Source organism: Parambassis ranga, chromosome 16 (assembly GCF_900634625.1).
Source record: "Parambassis ranga chromosome 16, fParRan2.1, whole genome shotgun sequence".
NCBI classification, from domain to species: domain Eukaryota; kingdom Metazoa; phylum Chordata; class Actinopteri; family Ambassidae; genus Parambassis; species Parambassis ranga.
This window is the reverse complement of record NC_041036.1, coordinates 11341854-11365324: the sequence shown is the minus strand read 5'-3', so window position 1 is coordinate 11365324 and position 23471 is coordinate 11341854. Positions and strand designations below refer to the sequence as shown.

The 23471-nt window shown below is 42.7% G+C and overlaps 2 protein-coding genes across 3 annotated transcripts; both read left to right on the top strand.

Moving 5' to 3' along the window:
- The first annotated feature begins 1523 nt into the window (after positions 1–1523).
- Positions 1524–5492, top strand: tent5ba (terminal nucleotidyltransferase 5ba). Its single transcript, XM_028426457.1, has 2 exons — positions 1524–1910; positions 3929–5492. The coding sequence occupies exons 1-2, from the start codon at positions 1761–1763 to the stop codon at positions 4955–4957; spliced, it is 1179 nt and encodes a 392-aa protein (XP_028282258.1). The 5' UTR covers positions 1524–1760; the 3' UTR covers positions 4958–5492.
- A 10290-nt stretch (positions 5493–15782) lies between these two features.
- Positions 15783–22475, top strand: tcea3 (transcription elongation factor A (SII), 3). Of its 2 annotated transcripts, none has more exons than XM_028426091.1 (20): positions 15783–16032; positions 16706–16768; positions 16850–16955; positions 17083–17188; positions 17603–18094; positions 18179–18292; positions 18526–18684; positions 18772–18879; positions 18962–19027; positions 19256–19315; positions 19492–19548; positions 19652–19720; positions 19799–19861; positions 19939–20013; positions 20725–20885; positions 20972–21028; positions 21137–21291; positions 21373–21519; positions 21831–21902; positions 21981–22475. In XM_028426091.1, exons 1-20 carry the CDS (start codon positions 15964–15966, stop codon positions 21987–21989), a joined length of 2208 nt encoding a protein of 735 aa, XP_028281892.1. In that variant the 5' UTR covers positions 15783–15963; the 3' UTR covers positions 21990–22475. The 2 variants fall into 2 exon arrangements, with proteins under 2 accessions (XP_028281892.1, XP_028281891.1); XM_028426090.1 differs by having other exon boundaries at positions 18959–19027.
- Positions 22476–23471: the final 996 nt, after the last annotated feature.

The window sequence follows — 23471 nt, the reverse complement described above, 5'->3', positions numbered from 1 at the left end:
CAAAGCTCAATCATAACCTTTACTCTCTCATAAAGATTTTACAGGTGCACTAACATGCTACACAGACAGCTATGAGAGTGTTTTTAAATGATATATTATAAAACAGGAAATTCACCTGTGTTGTTCACTGGCAAATTATAGACTGAGGCCTTCTCATGACTGAAGGAGTAATGTCTGCTATTGTGAGTAATGTCTATGATTGAGTGAGGTCCTTCATTAAGGGATATTTTGTGATTTTAAACACATAATAGGCTGCACGCAGGACACAATAGGATGTAAAACAGTGGCAGGGTCCACTTCTGTTATGATCCAATACAAGTCCTCCTCTGATTAAACAGTACATACAGCTCTCAGTCGACAATTGTTCTGTTTAAACCAGAGGAATGCCTTTGTTTCTGCTCCAAAGCAAATACAAACACAGTGACCTCCACAGATAAAGAGGCAGCGATGAGGTACTCAAAAGCATAAATGGAAAACTGAGAGGCCATCACAGGTTATCTGAGCCTTTTCATAAACCTCTCCACAATCATGAGCAAATTAAATGAAGGATTGTTCCCGTGGCTGTAGGCTTTTAATTTTCCACTTGGCAAATACACAAAGGTGATAGCTCTCCAATTTACATATCTACTAAAAATGATAAAAAAAAAAGCTCTTACGTGGTAATTTTTTACAGTTTTAGTAGCATGCTACCACAGCTTAAATAAAAACAGCTTCTGGATATCATGGAAATATAAATTAAAGCATGTTATATAAAGGCCTATCCGATTATTAAGCCTACCTTTTACAGTATTTTTGTTGGCCAGTTTGGAGAATAAGGGAGACAAAACTTAAAACTGATCAAGTGCACAATGTGTCCAAACTGAGGTAAGACTTTACTTGACTTTTTGATGTTTTATATATAAAATATTATTTATTTAATGTTTAAATGAGCGAGATCTACAAAACAGGGGACTGCACTTGGAAAGCTAATGCTAGCAGACAAAACACCACTTTAAGAGGATAACATTGAACTAGCCTAGCTTACTAGCAATTGTCTGGAGCACCTAAGCTAATGCCTGTGTGAAAACATATTTTTATATATACCTTGAAATTAGGCTATATAACAAATAGCCTACATAGAATTAGATAATATTAAAAAAATGTTTACAGTTTGTTTACAAAAACTGTTGAGCTTCTGCTAATATGTTTAAACAGCTTTGCTAGCATGTAGCTACACACAGAAGGAGATACACTGGACATGTTGACACATTTTTATATCATGACCATGAATTGTCATATCGGGTATTAATATCCTAATTTATCAATCAAACATCTTCCCAGAGGATCAATGGCTCATACAGAGGTCTGTTGTAGGGAAAACCCTGCCAGCCTGCTGGGAGCACCAGAGGAGAGGAAGCTGTCAAATGCGTCACATGGAGGGTGTTTCCGTCAGGCAGGACGTCCATAATCAATGACCAAACACAGCAGCCAATCACAGGACGCATGCTAATGAGGAGGCTTTCAGCCCTCTGGACCTTCCTTATGAATCGGCTCTTTGCAGACTGACCGGATTTCAGCTTCACACACAGGGGAGGAAACTGAGGATCCCACTCCAGCCTGCACAGCAAACTTTCTTCTCCCACACTCTTCACTCCAGCACTGTCACCGCAGGAGCCGCTGACACTCACAGGAATACCTGAAGCCCTGATCCACCTTCTGCTGATTTATTTCTTTCCTGTTTTTCTTTGGTGGGGGGGACTGTTGAAAAATTTCACATCGCCATGTCTGGTGCGTCGGATCACAGTCGGCGGTTCTGTGTCTTGTCCTGGGATCAAGTGCAACGCCTGGACTCGATCCTGGGGGAGGCTGTCCCCATCCACGGGCGAGGAAACTTCCCCACTCTGTCCGTACAACCGCGTCAGATTGTCCAGGTAATGAACGCACACACTCACGTTATTCTCACTCATATTACTCATATTCTCATTTTACTATTTTATTTTTATTAAACCCATATATAGTGTCAGCCACAATAATTTCAATTTAATCCACACAACCTTACTTTATGTTTTTGTAATCTATAATCTGCATCTCCATTTTATATTAATTGTATCCCTATGACTAAAATAAAAAACTTCCTGTACATACTGTAACAGCAGACTCTCCATATTAAAAACACATCCTTCATGTTGATTCCTCTGACTATAGTGGAAACATATAAGTGCCTTTACAGCCTGGCTTTGACTTAAACAGATGCCAGAGACCCTCCACATTTCCACCCTCTCCTATGCACTGCAGCTGGATCACATTTCACCTCAGGCACCCCCCCCCTCTACTGGAGTGTCCCCAGAGAGTTGGCTGTGCATTAAAGTGCAAAAGAAAATGACATGTTAGAATTTCCATTTTATTTACACACAGACATATTGAGGATGAGTGAAGGCTGCAGCTTCATGCTTGTGGTCGTGGAAAGATGATGAGTGCTCCAGTGAACAATGTAGAAGGCTTAAATGCTGGTTTTAATCCCAGATGTTTGGACTCTTTGTGGAAAACCCTGTATAATTGTATTTTTCTTAAACCTGCCATCTGCTGATTCATTCAGTAGTAGTAGTAGTAGCAGATTACCCATACATCTCCTGGGATGCCTGTTCAGCCTTACTCCAGCACAGACCTTTGTCCTGCAGCAGGGTTAAACCGGCTGCGAACATCCTCTGCAGCATCACGCCGCGCTCCAGTCCAAGCTGTTGCAGGGCTGTGAGTGTAGATAACAGCACCTGCTGGTCTCAGTTGCTGCACACCGGCCCTTTGCTGCAATTTTATTAATGATTTTATGTTAAAAAAAGGAAAGCAGACTAGATTAGATGAGCTAGCCGAGTACTGTCTCTCCTTCCAGAAGAACACGGCTCACCTGGAAATGTGTAAAGCTGAATGTCCTCCACAGAAGCACCTAAAAACCCCCCATCATTCCATTTGATTGGAATTTGAACCCAATCTAACACTTTATAGAGCTCACTGTTAAATGACTGCAATTATGACTTTGTTTTCTTCTTCTCTCTTCTTCTGTAAAGTTTTGCCTTTTCTTTAACTGTTTCACCTGTAGCCTGACCCAGTATGTATAAATAGAGCCATCATGTTATCTGATCACCCTGAGAGAGAGAGAGAGTTAACGGACACTAATCTGACAGGTCAGCGCCAGAAGGGAGATTTAGGATTGCATGCAGCATGTTAAAACTAGTTTCATTTGTCTGGGCATTATTATTTACTCAGTAGGCTTGGAAATGTTGCTTAGAAATACAGCCAGCAAAGCACATATTTGCATATCAACTTTGATGCGTCCACCTGTTGGTATACAGTTATTTGGTGAAAAGCTTGCCAAACATAACAACGATGCAGGTTTCCCTTCAGGTGTGGAAGCTGAATCCTTTCTTTTTTGCACCTACGTGGACATTCCCTGTCCAGCTGTAGACCATCCCTCTTCAAATGTGGTTGCATAGAGGCAAGATGCTTTTGTTTAAACATTTGTACAGGTCACTGGGAGACAGGAATAAAACACACTGCTGACCTGTAATGACCTGAGGTGCCATTTTACTCCAGGCAGGATTTTTCTTTCCTGTCGTAGGACAGCACTGGTCCTGCAGAGAGCCATACACTCTGTCTTGGTTACGGGTCAGGATTATAAATCTTATCGCTGTGGCTTGGATAAGATAAGACAATCTGACCCAGAGGGTGATGGACCTGGAGCAGACTTACTGTTGCGACTCGTTTAGGTTTCATTCAGACTGAGGCTTGAAGTGGACTTTTGTGAGCAGTTGTATTGATCTTGCCTTCACAAACTATTGATTTCCACTAGGCACATGTGGAGCTTATTTGGACACATTTCAAGAGTCTTTTTAGACGTATGTGTCATTTCTTCAATTTAAATAACATGTTGTGTGTCTTCCTCCTTTCTGTCCAGGTGGTGCGAGCGAGGCTGGAGGAGAGAGGCGTGTACGTTAAGGACGTGAGGCTGAATGGGTCAGCTGCCAGCCATGTGCTCCATCAAGATACCGGGCTGGGCTACAAGGACCTGGACCTGATCTTTGGCGTTTCTCTGAAAGACGACCAGGCCTTCCGTTTGGTGAAAGATGTTGTGCTGGACTGCCTGTTGGACTTTTTGCCGGCTGGAGTCTCTAAGGAACGCATCACAGCGCTGACCCTCAAAGAGGCCTATGTACAGAAACTGGTAAAGGTCTGTAATGACACAGACCGTTGGAGCCTCATCTCGCTGTCCAACAACATGGGCAAGAACGTGGAGCTCAAGTTTGTGGACTCATTACGACGGCAGTTTGAATTCAGTGTGGACTCGTTCCAGATCTGCCTTGATTCTCTGCTGTTATTCGACCGCTGCTCAGAGACTCCGATGTCCGAAAGCTTTCACCCCACTGTGATCGGGGAAAGTGTGTATGGGGACTTCAAGGAGGCTATGGACCACCTGTGTCAGAGGACCATAGCTACACGCAGCCCTGAAGAAATCAGAGGCGGCGGCTTGTTGAAGTACTGCCACCTGCTGGTGCGAGGGTTTAGAGCCTCTTCGGAGGCGGACATGAAGCAGATGCAGCGCTACATGTGCTCACGCTTCTTCATTGACTTTCCTGACATTGTTGAGCAGCAGAGGAAGCTGGAGGCTTACCTGCAGAACCACTTTGCTGGCATGGAGCACAAACGGTACGAGTGCCTGATGACCCTGCACCAAGTCGTGAACGAGAGCACCGTGTGTCTGATGGGTCACGAGCGACGCCAGACGCTCAGCCTCATCTCCATGCTGGCGCTGAAGGTGCTGGCCGAGCAGAACGCCATCCCCACTGTAACGAACGTCACGTGTTACTACCAGCCCGCGCCGTACGTACAGGACATCAACTTCAGTAATTACTATATTGCACATGTGCAGCCACCGCAGGTCACGCCGTGCAGTAGCTCATATCAGACATGGCTGCCTTGTAGCTGAAGTGACGTGAGAGTGCAGAGGCTGGTGTGTCTCTATTGCTCTTTTAAAGGGATTGAAAACACACAAAAAAAGAAACCCACGTTTGCCAAATGTGACTAAAACAATCTTGTACTGCTGTACATCTGATGGAGCCGACAATTTTTCTCACTTTCAAAACATCTGTAAGATTGCTGGTCATTTCTGAGATGTAGCAATAATGTCTTATTTAAGTATTAAAAAAGACGTCTTTAAAAAAAAACAACTTTATGTATGTTATAAAAACATTTTTGATGAAAAAAAACATGATTGAAACTGGTGTCATTTTCATACTCCTGGTTTTATTTTTGTAAAAGGACATACTGGACCAAAGATGTATTTTGTTGTTCAGAAAGGGAATGTTGTTGTTATTCCAAGTGCCTAAAATGAACCATGAAATGTTCTGAAAACATCTGTAAAGTGAGAACTGTGCATTCAGTGTTTTCTAGATGACTCTGTCTCTTTTCAGGAACAGAAACATTCATTTTTGTGAGATTAAAAAAAAAGAGGACAAACCACAGTTATTTTGTATTGTGGTTATTTTATATTTACTTTATCCCTAAGGGATGCAGTTAGTTTAAAGTGGTCATGGTTGAGTTTATGTAGTCACGTGGCCTTATTAACGTGAGAAGCTTTGGAGAAAAGCTGACACATAGAGTGACTTCTGTCCTCTGTATAGATGGATGGTTGTTTGTTCTATACATGATATGCTGATGACAAGAAGTTGGTTCATTTCCAGTAAGCAGGCCCATTGAAATGCATATACTAGCCGGGTGGAGTGAGTTGCATTTGTTAAACTGGGGCTGAGGATCCATTACAATCTGAGGACATGAACCATAAGGAGGCCTTTCTAAAGCACAATGGCTTCTCTCTCCTCGGTGATACTAAAGCTTTTTAACAAAGGCTGGCTTGTTCTCCCACCCATGTTACTGCTGGGGAACCCAGCCCTGTTTGCTTGACTGATACTATATCCATGTCATTTTGTTCAAGTCAAAATGTAAAACTCTTTACAGACATAACCAGCGTGTTAATAGACAGGGATTTATGAACGGTCTAGTTCATATAGATTATTATTATGTCTGATCTTCACAGGCTCTGCTGGTCGTATTTGGCCGATCTTCTGAAAACTTAGAACAAAAAAAAAATGTTCCTTTCACACGTGGCAAACATACTGATGCTAAAAGACAGCATCAGAAATGTGGTATTAGTGAAGACCAAATATGTGCAGCCCTATCTTTGCATGAATCTGTTAAACACAGGGTATTGGTCTTGGTCACAGTGTCGGTTCACTAGAGGAACGCTGCTGGAGCCAATATAAAGTACAGTAAGCCTGCTAATGTTTCTAATATGAAATTCTTTCACTTGTGTCATAATCCTTTGCACACATGGAGGGATTAGGCTGCAAAGGGACCCAAGACCACCCCCCCCCCCCAACAATCTCACAGCAATGTGTAAAAAGAACATAAAGTTGTAGGGTGGTTTCTTTGAAGTGGAATTGAGTGAGGTACCTCATAGAGGTACTTTTCCATCCGTCACAGACTATTACCAACAGAAGATAGCTAACCAGAAGCCAACAGGGTATTGCCTTGTAGACTAAGCACTGGACAGATGATAAATGTATTTTGTCTGTATCTTCTCTACCTTACCATTTCTTTAGGGACAGGGACTGAAGGTGCATGTGGCTGTCTTCAAAGCCACATGCATACCTTTACCTTGCAGTTACCTTTTACCAAACAGTTGTTCGCTATCAGTCAGAGTTTCATCATCATCAGGTGGTTGTTTCATCTAACAACCCACAGAGATAAAAAGCCTGTATGATGATATATCACTGCTGAGGACCAGAGCTCTGGTCCTGAACATTTCCTCCCATCCATCTTATTCTAATATCTGCTTCCTGAATCAAAAAAAAAGTGAACTTTATCTCTGGCAGGAGTTCAGAGACTGCTGTATCTTTATTTATATGCACAGATGTGGTTCAACAATATAGCTCTAAAAGCCTACATTCAAGTTTGCCCTCTAGTAAATCCTGTAAAGGTAAAATACCGTAGTTTAAAGTAATGCAGTTTTATTAACTGGCGCTTGGAGATGTGTTATCTTAGGGATAAAACAGTGAGACCTTTGAGACATTTAATTCTGGCTTTAATTTGATGTATGTGTGTGGGCTGACTGAGGTTCTGTGTGGTGTGATGGTGGGTGATGACAGGACACAGGAGACGCAGTAATGACAGAGATTTCACAATTTCTCGCCACAACACAAATCAAACGCACCCCGGCCTGGTGTATGTGTGCTATTACCTCTCCCAAGAAGGAAAGGGTTTATTCACCCAAGGGAGCGATTAAAATGTTGGACTCACCCATTACCTGCAGGGAGTTTCCATGTTGTATCCCCCATTCACACTAACCTGAGTCAGAATACGAAGGTGTTTTAAATTAAGCTGTACTTGTGAGAGAACACATGACGGTGTGGATGTGACATCATCCTGAGGGTGCAAAAGGGAAACACATGCTTTGGTTGACCCGGGTGATTGAAGCAAGCTGACAGTGCAGCTTCAGCTGGTGGAGATGTGTGCTCCGTGCTGTCTGTGTGTTGATGTGTTGCTGGGGTACAGTGCTGTGAAGTTCTACAAGAGGGGGAGAGAGTCCACGCAGCTGTAGCAGAGCAGACTACTTAATGATGTTTTGACCCTAGATTTAATGCATCCAGGCTACAAAACATTTATATCTGTCCAGATTTCCATGTAGTCTTTGTATGTGCCGCTCCATGTTTTCCATTAATTTATATGATGAGGAGATTTTCCTGTTCAGCTGGAGAAACCTTGTATTGAAGCCCCAAAAGGCAGACTAAAGAGGAGCCCAGCAGCAAACGTACACAGATAAACATTGGTTTGACGAAACCTGTGAATCATCAGCCATCATGCGTATGTTCATATACACTCATTTAGGAAGTGATGTCAGGATGGCCAGATGGGACATGCTACAAAAAGTTAGTCAGGAGTTTACACTTGGGAGGTGGGAGGTTAATCTAAAGTGGTTTGTGTGTGTGTGTGTGTGTGTGGAGGTACCAAGATAACTTGCGGAGGAGAAACAGAATCTGCCATTTCACTTCAGAGCTCATGGAGCGGAGGGTGTCACCGCAGATGTAAACTGCTGCTGGAGAGGCAGAAGTGTGAGAGACACTCGCTCACAGGGGGGAGCCAGCACTGAGCATTCCTGGCATTACAGCCCGCTGACAAACAATCCTAACTTTATCCAGTGAGCTGGGCCAAGTGAATAGCTGCAGTGTGTAGCGTTTACCCACTGAGGGGGGCAGAGCTCAGCCCAATCATCCGCTCTGTCCCCCATCCAAACACTACGATGTCTGAGGAGGGACGTCGTCGCTCGATCAATAAAGCTGTTTTTTATGTCCGTGTAAATCCAAAAACATTTTGATAGAAAGCAAATAATCCTTCCCTATATTTGACGCTGCATCGTTGCAGCAGCAGCAGATGGCCTTGGGTTTAAAATTTATACACTGCAACATGCTCATAAACAATAGGCACAAGTCTGCTGCTATAAATAAGATATAGTTCTGTTAGTGAATTAACATCTGCCTCATTTGACTATAAAGTGATTTTTATGAGAATACAACAGTTCAACACCCTCTGCTCTGTGGCAAAGATCACACTCACACAAGTTATTTCACCATGATACACTCGCATGGACACACAAGTAAAATCTACACTACAGGCACTGCTGTCACTATAAAAAAGTGAATCTGCTGAGGCTTAAACTCTGGTTATATCCCATTGTTCGGTACTGGTGATATGCTTTATTCCTGTTGTTTCAGATGTTAGATAAGAATGTGTTGTATTCCAGTGAAGGCAGATCACTTTAAGGTAAGGAACAATGTTTACTGATAGATTTGAGTCTCTTGGTCATTAGACCCTGGTGTCCAGATGCTGGTGGTGGAGCAGAAGAACAACATTTGGAAATGAGCTTGGAAATCTGTTAAGCAATAATCTTTTTTTAATCATAAATAAAAGAAGTCCTGTATGTGTATGTTCAAAGTGATCTGGATCAAGTGATGCTTCCCATTTGATCCTCTTACCTATGGACTTCATGTGGAACCCATCAGGAGGTCTCATTTAACTGGTGTCTCCCTTCCTGCCTTCCTAGAAAAGGACAGGAAGTGTACTGTTGAGAAAGGGTTTGGTCGTACTCTTCATCAACACCAGAGGCGAGAGAGGATCTCCATGTGGAGGTCCTCCATAAGGAGGATGACTCATGTGTGAGGACCTGGGTTCAATATGATGTCGGGTTGTTTACTCAGGGCCCAGTAAAAGTCATTGTTCCACATTTCAAGTTTTCCACATGTGCCGGAGCAGCATCAACCCCCCCCCTCTGCCGCAGCCGCCGTCTGGCTGCTCAACCCCCACAATCTCCCTCCCGCTGTGAGTGACTGGGGTTATTGGCTACCAGCTCAACTGAGCACATCAGCTCGATCTGGTTATAATAATTCCATGGCTTTGTGTTGATATTAATCTGAGCATAATCATTAAACGCTCCATGTCCCGATGGCGTTCCAAGGTCACTGGAGAACTTCGAGGATGGCAGCGTCCCCGCTCAAAACCAACATTTCTATCAAACTCCGTCTGAGATCAGATGGAAAATGAGGCCTCGTCAAAACACATAAATCAGCCATTTGTTTTGCCAGTGTACATTTCACTGGTGAAACATACGCTCCAAACCATGTCCATCTGTAACATGTATCAACATCAGCTATCAGGAACCCTTTAGCTCTTTGACTTTTTTCTATAGTTTGAGACAACATGTTATGAAATTCTGCATAACATTCACATTGCTTTATTTTATTGTGTACACTGTTGACAGACTACCGTTTTGTGACAGCATATATTAAATTAAAATACATAAATAGATCATTATTCACTACAGGATATGGACATCATGACTGGCAGAGATCTGGTCAAAAAGAATAATTGATTCCAGGTGCATCACATGATTCACTCCAATTGGTTTAACTGGAAATAACAGAATATATTTCTGATGGCACACAATGATGATTCCTCAGAGAGAACTTTTTTTTTGGTTCCTAGCACGAACACAAAAGATTTTCCAATTTATTACAACAGTGCATTTCCAAGCGTTCAACCACACTTGTTAAACAGTCAGAGGGAGTGAGTTATGAGCATGTAATTATCGTGGTGTGTTCCAGCTGTTTGGTTGATAATTTTAATTCTTGTTCTGTCAGTCAGTTTTTATAGTGAGATATAAACCTCAGCAGTCCCCTTTCTCATGAAATCATTTTGTCCGTCTACCAAAAGGTTTATTGTTAAAAGCTGCGGCACGCAGAACAACCCCAAGAAAAATACCTAAAAAAAACATGCGATAGCTTCAGTAAGTAATCATTAGCTGTTATTACTAACACTCAGCTGATGCCGTCTTTATTTTTATTCATAAAATGATTTTACATTTGAGTTATCCAGCAGCATGTGTTGACTTTGGTCAGCCCGATGTGTGCTTTGGACACCTGCTTCCTCCATGTGTGTCGGTCTACATTGGATAACCAGCACTGGCTTTTCTAGAGAATGATCAGATTTGGACACAAGACAGATGAAGCTTCATTCAGTCTAAACTGAGCACTATTTTACTCAGTTTTACCCCTTCATGTTAATAGGAAAATGTAAATATAGATCGAAAAATGACCAAAATATCAGCATGCTGCTAACATGGAGTTCCACAAGGCTCCCCTGTTAGCTTCTACCTGCTTGTGCAGTTTGTAACTGAGCAGATCCTCATTCTGTTGATGCTGATCATGATTGTGGGACAGCCCTGATGGCCAGATCCCAAATCTACCTGCTACAGTCATTTGATTTAACATTTTCCTGCAAAATACACTGCAATAAACATACGTTTTTAAACTTTACATTCGATGTACAAACAAAATAAATCTCATTTACCTCGAACTGACTTTATCTCCTCTGAGATGCCAGTGTTTACTGTGGCATACTCTAATCTTTGTCCCTCAGCCAAGTGATGTAACACGATTACCTGATTTCCACAGCTCTGCGGGCTCAGATACATTAATGATTTGATTGGATAACATTACTTTCCCTCATCTTCATAATCTTTTTGTTTTCCTCCTGAGGACACACTGATGGCCTGCAGGTCCACAGGAATCTCTCCTTCATGCAGAATTTAAAAAAATAAATAGGAAAAAATTGGCTTGTCACAGTAAATGTAACATGTATGAGCACATTGTTGTCATGTGAACAGCTTAAAGTAGATTCTCTCCTAGGGGGAAACGCCCCCTCTGCTCTGAGACCCCTTGACTTCCTGGACCTCACATGGAAAGAGTACGCTTGTGTGCTGTCAGTGAACTGAAACAGAAACAAATACACAAATCAGTTTCTTCGCCCTCCTCCAGAAACACAACATACACACACATGCACATACATTAGTATATATCCTGACATCATCACTGGGACCTCTCAGCCATGACATCACCCAACAACTCAGCTTGTGTTGACCCTGGGGTGACCTCCAAGGCCATCAGGATGAGTTTTTTTTAAGAGGAACTTTGGGACTGGACTCCCTTTCCTTTGGGCCACTAATGTCTCATGTGGTACTAATAAATCCACCACAGACTTGAAACGAGCACAGCTGAAGATGTTTGGACAGCCAGACTTTTTTTTCTTATCATAACCTGATTTTTCTTTTTTTTTAGATGTTTGTTTTTTGCCTGATTTCACATGTTCAGTTCCCCATACATGGATCCATCTAAAGAAAGAATGGCACATCAAACGATCAGTGTTGTCTTCTTTTTGGTCTATTTGTGTCATACACTTTATCTAGTCATATACTATTGTAATGTGTCATGTCATAACCTTTTGAAACATATACCATATATTGTGTATGTATTGTATCATTACACTGTGTTGAGCTGTATAATACTGTACAGTGTAGTCCAGACGTCACTGATAAACTAACTCTTTGAATGTATTTGTACTGAACCTCTGGTATGTAAATAACTTGTGTAAATATGTTATAGAAAAATGTGTCTTTGTGAACAGAAGGAAGAGGTCCTGTAAATATTTCCATTCCCTGAGATTAGGCTTGTCTGTTTTACATACTTGACATATTTACAGTATCTCTCATGGACACAGAAAACTGCTTTCAGCATGTGACAAATGAAGTCTTAACATAAATGACATATATGTGACTGTTATAATTTGATGCTCTTGCACAGGTAGCTGCTCTCTTGTTGAGTGATTCTGCTGAATCTGATTCCTACAGAAAAGCACTCCAAAGCTGCCAGCACAGGGGTGAGGAAGAAGGGGGAGGAAGAAGGGGGAGGAAGAAGGGGGGAGGTTGTGTGCCGCAGATGCCGCAGGTATTGAACTATGGTGCACTGATTGGATTAGTGGGCAGTTAAAAAGGAAATGAGACTTAAGAGGGGATTTACACACTGACACAATTTGGCTTGTTAGTATAGAAACTCTGCTTTGTCAATTATCACAGTTGGATTTGAAGGGTTTTTATTTTTCAATGTGATGTTTGTAAACAGCTGGATTATTCTGCTCTGAGTCCTGTTTAATCAGGAGACAACCACAAAGGAGTTATTAGGCTCGACGGCACTCGAGCACAGAATCGCACCATTCTTTTTGAGCATTCATTCACCAACAGACCAGATTTTTTTTCACCCTTTCAGTTTCAATTTTCAAATGCACTTGTTTGTCTGCATAAATCCGAAGCTCAAGCACAAACGAAAAGAGCTCAGAGATCAAATCGCAGCCTTGGGAAGAACCACAGGATCTTTTTGCAGACACACTATACAAATGAGTCAGTGTCTGTCCAGCGTGCCAATGTGTAATTGATGGCTGTGGATAAGTTATAGTACATATTTTACATATCCTTTTCCAGCTTTTTCTGCCTTTAAATTCATCTTTGAAGTATTCCCAACGCAGCTATAGAATGAATCATTTTCTCTGCCTCATTTCTTCATAAGCTGCAGTTTGAGTGAGATAAAGGTTCTGTCTGTAGTCAGGGTTAAACATCTGCTCTGTGCATAATTCAGACTCAGGTTAGTCACTTATTTTGGTTGGATTGTGTCTAAACGGTGGCAGCACCAGTTATTTTGGTCAAAGGTAGCCTAAAACTGTGGCACTACCAAAACAGTGCTGGATATGGCAGATTTGGTGTTTGTGTGTGTGTGTGTGTGGCAGTAAATAGAGCCTTAGAGACAGCTGAAGATACAAGGATGTTCTTAAAGTCTTTGGGTGGTCCAGCCTCTCTGGGAGCTTCAGCCTATTTTTTGCGAGTGCCAGCGCTGAACAGTGGTCATTATTAACAGACGAACCAACCCCACCAGCCTGGGATTACCTTCCAGCCAACTGCAGATGCGAACGTCTAAACAATTCTCCCACTCTGTTTTGACATGCTCTATTATAGGTTCTGCACCCTTTACCAGATCCAGAAAAAAATTGACATCTAAATGAAATCATTCATTTTCTGGTCTGATGTCATCCAGAAATTGCCATAATTGCCCAGCGCTGGCGTCTCTGGTCTGTGACTGGCAGAGACACCAGCGCTGGGCGAGGTGCACGGAGAGGAAAGCAGACTGGTGGATGTTCCCTGTTAACTCTCCGTCTATTTCAGGGATGCACAGTACAGTAAGGGACACAAGACCACTTTCTACTGTCTGCTTGACCAACACGGAACTCATTCAACTTTCTACTGAGTTCACAAACAAAGGCAAGATAGAACTTGATGTGGTCAGACCCGAGAGGCTAATGATAGACTCTCAAACCCTGCAGCAGAGGCTCAGGGTACTTCAGTGCAGTGTGTAGAGATGCTGTTATGTAACTGTGTAAATCCTGAGAGCCACTGGGGATCTGGAGTGACGGAGGTTAACCAAAAACAAAACAGCTTGTTTTCCTGTCTGCAAAATACACACGTTCAAATAAGTTTGTTTTTTGTGACGTTATTCTCTTGTGCATATCGACTGTGTGCTGATTTCTTAGGTTATGCTTTGTTTAAAGGCATGCACCAGTATTTCCAAACTTAAAAACAGAAACAGTGAGCGTATTTCTCCAAATCCCGAACTCCTGAGTGAAAGTCTGACGCTTTGGATAGTCATCCAGCCAGCCCCCGACTTTAGTGCTCTCATGGTAAGATGACATATACTTCATCAATTAGTGCGGACAGTTAGTCTGAGTCTGTAAAAGGGGTCAGAGGTCAAAGAAGGGATGTGGCTCTGCCTTTTTTTTACAACCCCAAGCTGAGAGGTTTAGTAGGCCTACATGGAGTTAAGGGATGTTTAAGGTTCTTCCTCTTGGCCTGCTTCCTCTCTTACCTCTTCTTGCCTTACAGTAAGCTGTCCCACTTCTCCAGTTGGCCAGCGCTGCCTCTACCTGCCAGACACTGCGCAGTCAGGCTGGGGCGGGCTGATCACTCAGCCTGTTGTGTAAGAGCGGTGTAAAGAGATAATACGCTTTGCTCAAGACAAGCTCTTAGCCTGTACTTTCACCTACTGTCATGAACAAAGTTATCTTCAAATCTCTGCACTACAAACAAAGGTGTCACAGTTTCAGATTTAAATGTGAAAAATCTGAGTTGATTTTTCTTCAGGGCAGTTATTCAACTTTTCCAACCAGTGCCGCTCTGTGATGATAGACAATTAACTCACAAAGCAGGGCTGTCTGCAGAAACAAGGCAGCAGAAAGAGAACAAGTCACTGATCTCACATATCTGTATCTTTTCCCACAACAGCGCAGACACAGAGCAGCAGGGACGTCTCTAAGATCTGAACTGTATCAGGTCTCTGCTCCCAGTGGACTGTGGGAGTAACATTGAATTGTGGGAGCATGTTTCCTTCTGGAAAAGATTTCCTATAAAAACAGTCTGCAAAAGACTTCTTCCAAGAAGATGTCAAAGATGAGATACAGACACATTTTTACAAGCATGCAAAGGACCCCGCAGAAAGTCCCCTGCAGAAATGTTTGTTTAAATGACTTCAGTTAACTCACTGTGAATGCTGCTGGACTCAAAGGACCACTGTGAGCAGCACTGCAAATACAGGATCAAGGCAACTTAAATATTATCATTTCAGATCAATATGAGGATTATATACCTCTGGGTGATTTGGGATTTCTCGGAAAACCTTATAAGACGAGGAAAGAAGCAGAGGCAGCAAACATGGTGGATCAGAGTTTTCAGTGTAAAACTACACTTATCTTTCATCAACGCTTGTGACGTGTGAACTTGACCTACAGCTCCCCTCAGTGGCCAAACAATATAAACCAGCAGAGTTTAAAGACTATTTTGTAAACATAAATATATTTCCGGTCTGATTTAATCAATGATGACCTCTATGAACACTATGTGAGTGTGCTGCTGCTGCTATGTGAGAGATAATACATACATGTAAATATATATATATATATATATATATATATATATATATATATATATATATATATATGTATATATATATGAGTGGATTCAGTGTCAGGCTGCAGCAGTTGTGCCAAAGAGCTGCCTGACAGCAGCTGCTGCTGGAGTGCAAATAACGGCAGCACACACTGCCTTCAGTTTGGAAAGATTAATGATTAGACAGTGACCTCATTTTAAGGAATATAATGGAAGCAGGGTGTATAAGTATAATACACAAATGAACTATTTGGAAGAAACATTCCTGCAGGAATACGGAAGTATTTTAACAAATAATTTTTTTTGCTTGAATCGGCCTGAAGTTTGGTCATGTCTGTTGTAAATGCGTCCTCTATACACCGTCTATATATAGTTGTTGTCATATGTCGTGTTGTTGGTCAGCTGGGCCCGCGACAGGACACGCCTCTGGGCTGAATGGAGCGCGCCGTGCGTAAAGTCCGACCTGCCGCGGATCCAAACTTTCCCACTTCTGAGGGTTTTTCTAAAGAAACCGAGAATCCAAACGACGTCACTGCTTGGTTTACGGTCGACTAAATGCAGCGATGACTCGAGAGGAAGATCTTATCCGGATCGCGAAAAAACTGGACAAGATGGTGTCTAGAAATAACACGGTAAGACTATATTTTGACACCCACAGGTGGCGCGTTGTCCTGCCACCGCGTGCTGCGCAGAAGGCCCGTCCACGGCTCTGCTGAAAACGACGTGGATTCATTTGTGTGAACCGTGAAGTTTGGTTTCTTTTGACTTTGTGCATTTGAAAAGGTTCTGCACATGTGTAATACGAGCCTGGCTGCACTGTAACAAATGATCAACAGGTGTTTGGCATACATTCCCCCTTGGCTGGACGTTTCAGCTCCGCAGTGTGCAGCGCTGTGTAGGTCAACATTTGTCTATTAGTCGAGTGAGTTCTGCAAATCTTCTCCGGGCGCTCATATCGAACAGTAAAGTGCGCAACGTAAAGTAAACAACGCGGCCTGTGGGGAAGGTCGTGTTGTGACTGAAAGTGCAGACAGGACACGTTCATGGCGCTCCTGCGCGGTCAGAGGGCTGCAGGCGATAACGCTGTAGTAACTTCTAGCTTGTGAAAGCCTACTGACCGAGTCCCTGTTGTGATACATGTTTTGAATTTGTGGAGCCAAATATTTACTCGTCTAGAAGGATGATGAAAACAGAAGTGAAACTGTTTACTCAGCAGATTTGCATGGCTTCGACTCGTTATTTTACACTATCACTACAAATGTATTAAAGAAACAGTAACACTAACATCGCCTGTAATGTGTGCAGGAGGGGGCCATGGACCTGCTGAAGGAACTCAAAGGCTTCAATATGACACTCAAACTTCTCCAGGTGCAGTTTCACTTTAAGTCACATATCAGATGGGAGTAATGCATGAAAACTGAGGCTCACTGTGTGTACTCTGTGTTTCAGGAAACAAGAATCGGCATGTCTGTGAATGGCATCAGGAAGCACTGCACCGACGAAGAAGTCATCGCTTTGGCAAAGGTCCTCATTAAAGACTGGAAGAGGCTTCTCGGTATACTGACACTGATTTACATATGCACACAAATACACAGGGCAGTTCATCTGTACAATAAATACTTGGATGATGAGGAATTGATTCTCCCCTCTCTCTTCCCACACACACTCACACACACATACAGACTCTGGCCATTCTCACACAGAAAAACCAGCTGAAGTGAAGAACGGTTTGGACTCCAGCAAAACAGCTGCGTCACCAAACAGCTCATTCGTAGAGAAGCAGATCAGGTCAGTAATTTTACAGCTTTCACACAGACACTGCACAATGTGACATTTTAACACAAGCTCTGGTTAATATCAGCCTACTGTCAGACTGAGGCTTAACTGATATGACCAATGAGTTAACTCAGATACGTTAAGGAGACTTAACTCATTTTCTTTGACAACAAAAAAGAACAATTTTGTCAAAAAAAATGAAACAAGTCATTGATGAAATTGGCTGCCTGGAGGCTATGATGCAGCATCCAGACCTTTTAAGTTACTGGCTATCTTTGGCATGTAAGCAGCATTTTATATAAGAAGAGTTTTCAGTTCTTCGAAATGTCTCCTAATTCCGCTTTGTATCCAGACAAAACTAAAGGTGCATTTTTGTGTACCTTTCCTGAACATGGGTAAAAATGATACTTCCTTTGTTTCTGTTAGCCACAGGAGACTGGAGGTCAAACCAAAACACGACTCCACTCTTGACAAAAAACACTCTGACAAAAACAGAAAAGAAAAACACAATGATGAGCACAAAAACAAAAAGAGACACGCAGATGACAGCAAGGATGAAAAGCACCCAGAGGTGCTTCACAATGAGAAACATCTCCTGGAAATCAAAAAAGAAACACAAACACCTGCAGAAAGCCCCAAACCGGCGATGGATAACAAGAAGCACGGACAAGACCTGCAGAGTGAAAAACACAAGACGGAACCAAAGAGAGAGAGACCATCAGAGGAAGCGAGGAAGATGAAGCATGTGGAAGAGCCCAGGAAAGAGAAACAGCTCGAGGAGGTGAAGAAGTGCTGCTATGTGAATGATGTGAAGAGGGACAGACAGGAGAGGCCGATCAGCACACCGCAGAGAGAGAGACACCCGAGCGACCCCCCAAGAGAGAGACCTGCTGATGTTCACAGGCCATTGTTTGAAAGGTGAGAAAGAGGCATCTCAAAAACCTGATCGTTACACGTCGGAATAACTCCCGACAAAGCATCAGACTGAGTTATTCTTTGCAGGAGAGGAGTGTTGGACAGCAGCGTTCTGTATCCCACCCGCTTCCCCTCTCCTCCTCGACCGGCTCGGCCTCCTCTGCTGATCAGACGTCCCTCTTTGGACGTGAAAATGGACAGGTCAGCTGTGGAGCATGAGAAAGTGCTGTTTCTGCATGACATAACAGAGTCTGAGTTTACTCATACGCACTGACGTTCTGCAGTTTCGTAACGACACACATGGCCTAACATAACACCTGCTGTCTGCATGCTGTGATGAGTCAGTCAGGTGTGTGTGTGTGTGTGTGTGTGTGTGTGTGTGTGTGCTCGTACAGCATACTACATCATCTCATCAGCAACTGACGTGTGTTCAGGAAGGACGCTAAAGACTCCCAACACACTCACTCTCACACCCCTCGACCTGCCTCTCCCAAAAGACCATCACTGGAAGTAAAGAAGGAGCGCAAATTGCCTCTGGACCCAAATGCTCCAATAGCTCCCCTTCCTTTTCATCTTCATCCTCCTCCACCAAGGTCAGACTCTGCATGCCCACCTCTGTTGCAGTGATATTTGCTGCTCAGTGATATATCAGCTCGACTCAAAGGTGTCTCTCCATTTAGAAAAGAACCTCCCGACCCCAATGCTCCTCTTCCTCCACTCCCTCTCCATCTTCACCCTCCTCCTCCTTCAAAGCGCCTCTCACTGGATGGGAAAAAGGAAAAAGACAGGTTAAACTGCGTGGAAGTGTCTGTGTTGGAAACCTGACTTTCCTTCTCAGCACCTAAATCCTTGTGTTGTTTCTGACAGCAGGGCTGCATCCTCAGACTCAAAGCCTGCACCACAGAAGACGACGTCAGATCATGTGAAGAAAGACAGGTCGGGGGAATCAGGGAATTATTCCTCTGTCCGTCTCAGTCATCCGTCTCAGTCATCCATGAAAAATGAGTTCGCTGTTGTCTCTGGAGGATCAGCAGCCTCAGAACTGTTTTCCTTTAGTTTTACATGAAACAGCGCAGCATTGTGTTAATATTGTGACACTTTATTGGGAGGCCTCTGGCTGTTGGCACTTTCAGTTAAGAGACTGAGATTGTTCTCCTTTTACAGGAAAGACTCAGTGGATAACAAAGTGCCTAAAAAACACTCGGATGAAGCCAAGAGAGAAAGGTTGGCAAATCATGAGCATGACATTGCTTGTTCAGCAGTGGTTGTCGTACCCTGCGTGCAGGTTTTTTGCGGTTTTTGAAACTGATCTGTGCTCTGCATGAGGAGTCAGGTTTATTTGACTTTTTTTACTGTCCACAGCTTGTTCAGAATCACACACAAATGTTTCCTTTTGCCAGGAAAGATTCTTCTCCTCCCAAAAAGCCCAGTTTGGAGGTCAAAAAAGAGAAACACAGGTGTGCAGGAGCCAGGAACTTAGCTCCACCACACAGCAAGTGTTGTATGTTTTACACAAAGTGCGATGTTAGTGTCACAGCTACGTCTCTTGTTTCATTGCAGGAAGGATTCCAGTGATTTCAAGCCAGGCCAACCTGTAAAACGTCATTCAACTGACTCCAAACCTGACAGGTGGGAGAAAATCACACTCCTACAGTGTAACGTCCAGATTTAACCCAGGTTTAATGAAGGTGTTTGTTTATGGCTTAGACGAGAATCAAGTGATTCAAAGAGAAGCAGCTCACCGCCACCTAAGAAGTTAACAGGAGAGAGGTAAATCCAACCTGCAGCAGCTATTTACTTCAACATTTCTGTTTGAAAGCATGAATGACATTGACTTTGCTTCTCAGGAGGGAGTCTCATGGCTCTAAGACCCCTCAGCCAGGACCTGCACAGCGGAAGGCCTCCACTGACAGCATTGAAAGGTATTTTAAGTTATATGTGTTGTAGTGTCCTAACACATAATTACATATTTTTATAAGTTAGTAAGTAAGAATGCTTATTTATTTGGTGATTAAGTTTGTTAATTAAGGAAGAACGAGTCAGTTTTAGAAAACATTCTACATTTATAGACACTGATTTATTTATTTTTTTTTTTGATGCCGCCATCTTGGACTTCCACATCACCATTGCGGTCGACAAAGGGACCGTGAAGCTTATTCTTTATCTTGGGAAAGACATCTGATCATTTTGGACGAGTTCAAATTTACATTCTTGGTTGCCAGCCATCACCACTGTGGGCTGGAGGAAGAGCACTCCTCTCCCAGCTTCACATTCAGAGTCTTCTTGAATTTGTCATCAGTGCATACAGCCCGTGTAACAGTTTGACCCTTTTTGGGTAGTCCACTAGCAGCACTCTTTTTACCGGGAACACTGAGGCCTGTTTTGGCTTTCATCAGAGCCAAATCCACAATTTCCTACCAGAGTTTATTTGTCTGTGGTTGGAGGTTTGGACCCAGGTTTTAGTCATGTATCCATGATTGAAATGTGGGTCTGGATCTCCAAAGACAAAGCAGTTTCAGACCCAGAAAGCTGAGTCATTTGAACTTGATTGTGAATAACTGTGTGGACATGTTCCTGGGAGATACCCAGCTCTGTTGCACGAAATCACCTTTGACTTGTTTTCTTTTCTGCAGAAAGCTCAAATCTGAAGCCCCGAAGACTCCCACCACCCCGACCAGCCCCATGTCACCCAGCTTCAGCTCTGCTGGGGGCCCGCTGTCCCCTCACCTGGCCACAGGAGACTCCGTTAGAGACAAGTGCATCGAGATGCTGTCAGCTGCCCTGCGCACAGACAGTGAGGCTTTACTTTTTAATTAATGTCTTTATGCGACTGGCATTAGTGTGGCATGCTAATTATTATGAATGACAATTTCTTCACAGATGACTACAAAGATTTTGGAGCTAACTGTGATGGCATGGCAGCAGAGATTGAAGATCATATCCTTCAGTTTATTTGTTTGTCTGGTTTGACTTGAACCATCTCATTTGACTCATCTAGCTCTGTCACAGTGAAATGAATTTAGCCTTGACTGTGTATGATGACACATATCTACCAGGAGATAAAGGCCACTGATATGAAATACAAGAACAGAGTGCGGAGCCGCATCAGCAACTTGAAGGACCCCAAGAATCCCGGGCTGCGCAGAAACGTCCTGGCAGGAAGCATCGAGCTGAGCCGCATCGCCTCCATGTCTGCTGAGGTACACGACAGTACACAAACATTCCTGCTCCCTGTCCTCCTCACTTCGCTCCCTTCACATGTCGTCACCTTTTATTTTAAGGAAATGGCCAGCGATGAGCTCAAACAGCTGAGAAACACACTTACCCAGGAGGCCATTCGTGAACACCAGATGGCCAAAACCGGCGGCACCACCACTGACCTGCTGCAGTGCGGCAAGTGCAAGAAGAAGAACTGCACCTACAACCAGGTGAACACACAGGCTGTGAAACTCAACAACCAGTGTCAGATTTACACCTCTAAATTCTGCACAAATGAGAGGATGACTTGCTGCTGTAGGAGGATTATCTAAAGGTGCATTAGTCTAGAAGACTAAAGGTATGGACAAGCAAAGCTGGCATTAAGAGGCTCCTCATGGCAGCTTTAGAGTGAAATAGTTAAAGAAGGTTAGCTGTATTCTACCTCTCAACATAGAGTTTAGCTTTTCTTATCCTGGATGCTTTCTCGGTTCTCTTAGTTTTCCACTCAAAGCTAAACCTCCTATCTGTGTGTGTGTGTTAGGTGCAGACACGCAGTGCTGATGAGCCAATGACCACATTTGTTTTGTGTAATGAGTGTGGAAACCGCTGGAAGGTAAGTCTGATCCCAGATGTGATCACTGACGATGTTCAGAACATTTCAAAAACGTTTTTCTCTTCTTCTATGTTTCAGTTCTGCTGATGCCTTCAAGCCGAAACCACATTATTATTATTATTGTTTTTTTTCTGAGCACATTAAACTGCTTATTTTCTATGATGGGTAAGAGGGAAGTTTATAAATTATTGCAGCTAGTAATTAAAACAGATAACAGTGTTCTTACTATTTTTACTTGAAACTTTGAGATTTGTAAGCATGTGCTAATTATCAGGTTTTTTTGCTGGATTTGACAACTGAGCATGAATGTCAGTTCAACGTCTGAGACCTAGCTGGAACTCAGCAATAAACGATCATGGTGCTGTTATAGTGAAGAAGGCTCACAATCCATTTACTATGCTAAATGATACTACAGCTGTTCACTTTGTATATATCCGATTCCAGTACAACTGCATAAATCATCAAGATAAGCATAATTCAGATCAGTCTGCTCATGTTTACTGTGATCCTATAATCTTGTTACTATCAAAGTTTGGTTGAGAATATATTCATTAAAGAGTTATGCACAGTGGAGTTAAAATGTTGAAATGACATGTTTTATCAGTTTCTAATCATTTCTAATTCCCAGTTATAAATGAAGCACGTTAAATCATGAAATGGAGTTTTCTTGTTGCACTGCAAGAAGCCTCCAGTAGATGGCAACCATTCATCTGAGCCTGCATACCAGTGTCAGATCTTTTTTTTGGTTTTTTTTTGGAAATGACTCAACACAAATTAGATAAGATTTAGTCAGAGAGCAGTGCTGCCAGATCCCCACATGTGACAATGTTAAATGTCAGTCTACTGTATTTATCAACAGGAAACAACTGATGACGAATATGTTTGTGCCCTGAGCAGCGTGCAGATGACACTCCATCAGCCGTCTGTATCTTAAGATCTTTTATACGGCTAAAATGTGTTGCTAATGATAGAAGTGCAGTCAGTAGAAGAGAAAGAAGGGAAAGGCTCGCAGCTTCCCTCTGGCTGAGTTTCCACCATCTGTTTTCCACATTCACTTACTTCTTCTTCTGCAGCATTTCCAACATTAAAAGCTTTCTGAAGCTCACTGTATAGAAACATGCTAAACATCCCTGTGACATCTTCACCTGAGCTGGAAGGTGTAAACTGAACTTCAGCCAACAGCTTCATGCACTGGCACTTCATTCAACTCAGATAAACAAGCAGCAATCTGCTCTAAACCTTCCCTCTGTTATCATTTGTTAATGGATTCTCCAACATGAATGACCATATTTTTATTTAGTGGCAGCTGTGACCTCGCCAGATTTTTGTTTTTTTTGTGAAACAAAAGCTGTTTACACAATCTCCAGATGAACAGTGGTCTCAATGAAAATACAAATTTAACAGAATTCACAGAAATGATAATGTCATCAGTGGTAATGCACCAGCAGTGAGAGTTTTACAGTGCAAGTCACTTTATTAGGAGGTGACATCTAAAAAGCACGAGTATATCAACCTTTAATTCACATTCAGCTGTCGAGAAAGGACTCTGCAAAGTGCACACTAAAACTA

Bases quoted from the DNA above. Each gene is read 5' to 3' on its own strand.
- tent5ba (XM_028426457.1), top strand. From the start codon at position 1,761: ATGTCTGGTGCGTCGGATCACAGTCGGCGGTTCTGTGTCTTGTCCTGG. The intron at 1,911-3,928 runs GTAATGAACGCA...CTTTCTGTCCAG, and splicing joins AACCGCGTCAGATTGTCCAG to GTGGTGCGAGCGAGGCTGGA.
- tcea3 (XM_028426090.1), top strand. From the start codon at position 15,964: ATGACTCGAGAGGAAGATCTTATCCGGATCGCGAAAAAACTGGACAAG. The intron at 19,721-19,798 runs GTGGGAGAAAAT...TTTATGGCTTAG, and splicing joins ACTGACTCCAAACCTGACAG to ACGAGAATCAAGTGATTCAA. The intron at 21,029-21,136 runs ATATCCTTCAGT...GTATGATGACAC, and splicing joins GGCAGCAGAGATTGAAGATC to ATATCTACCAGGAGATAAAG.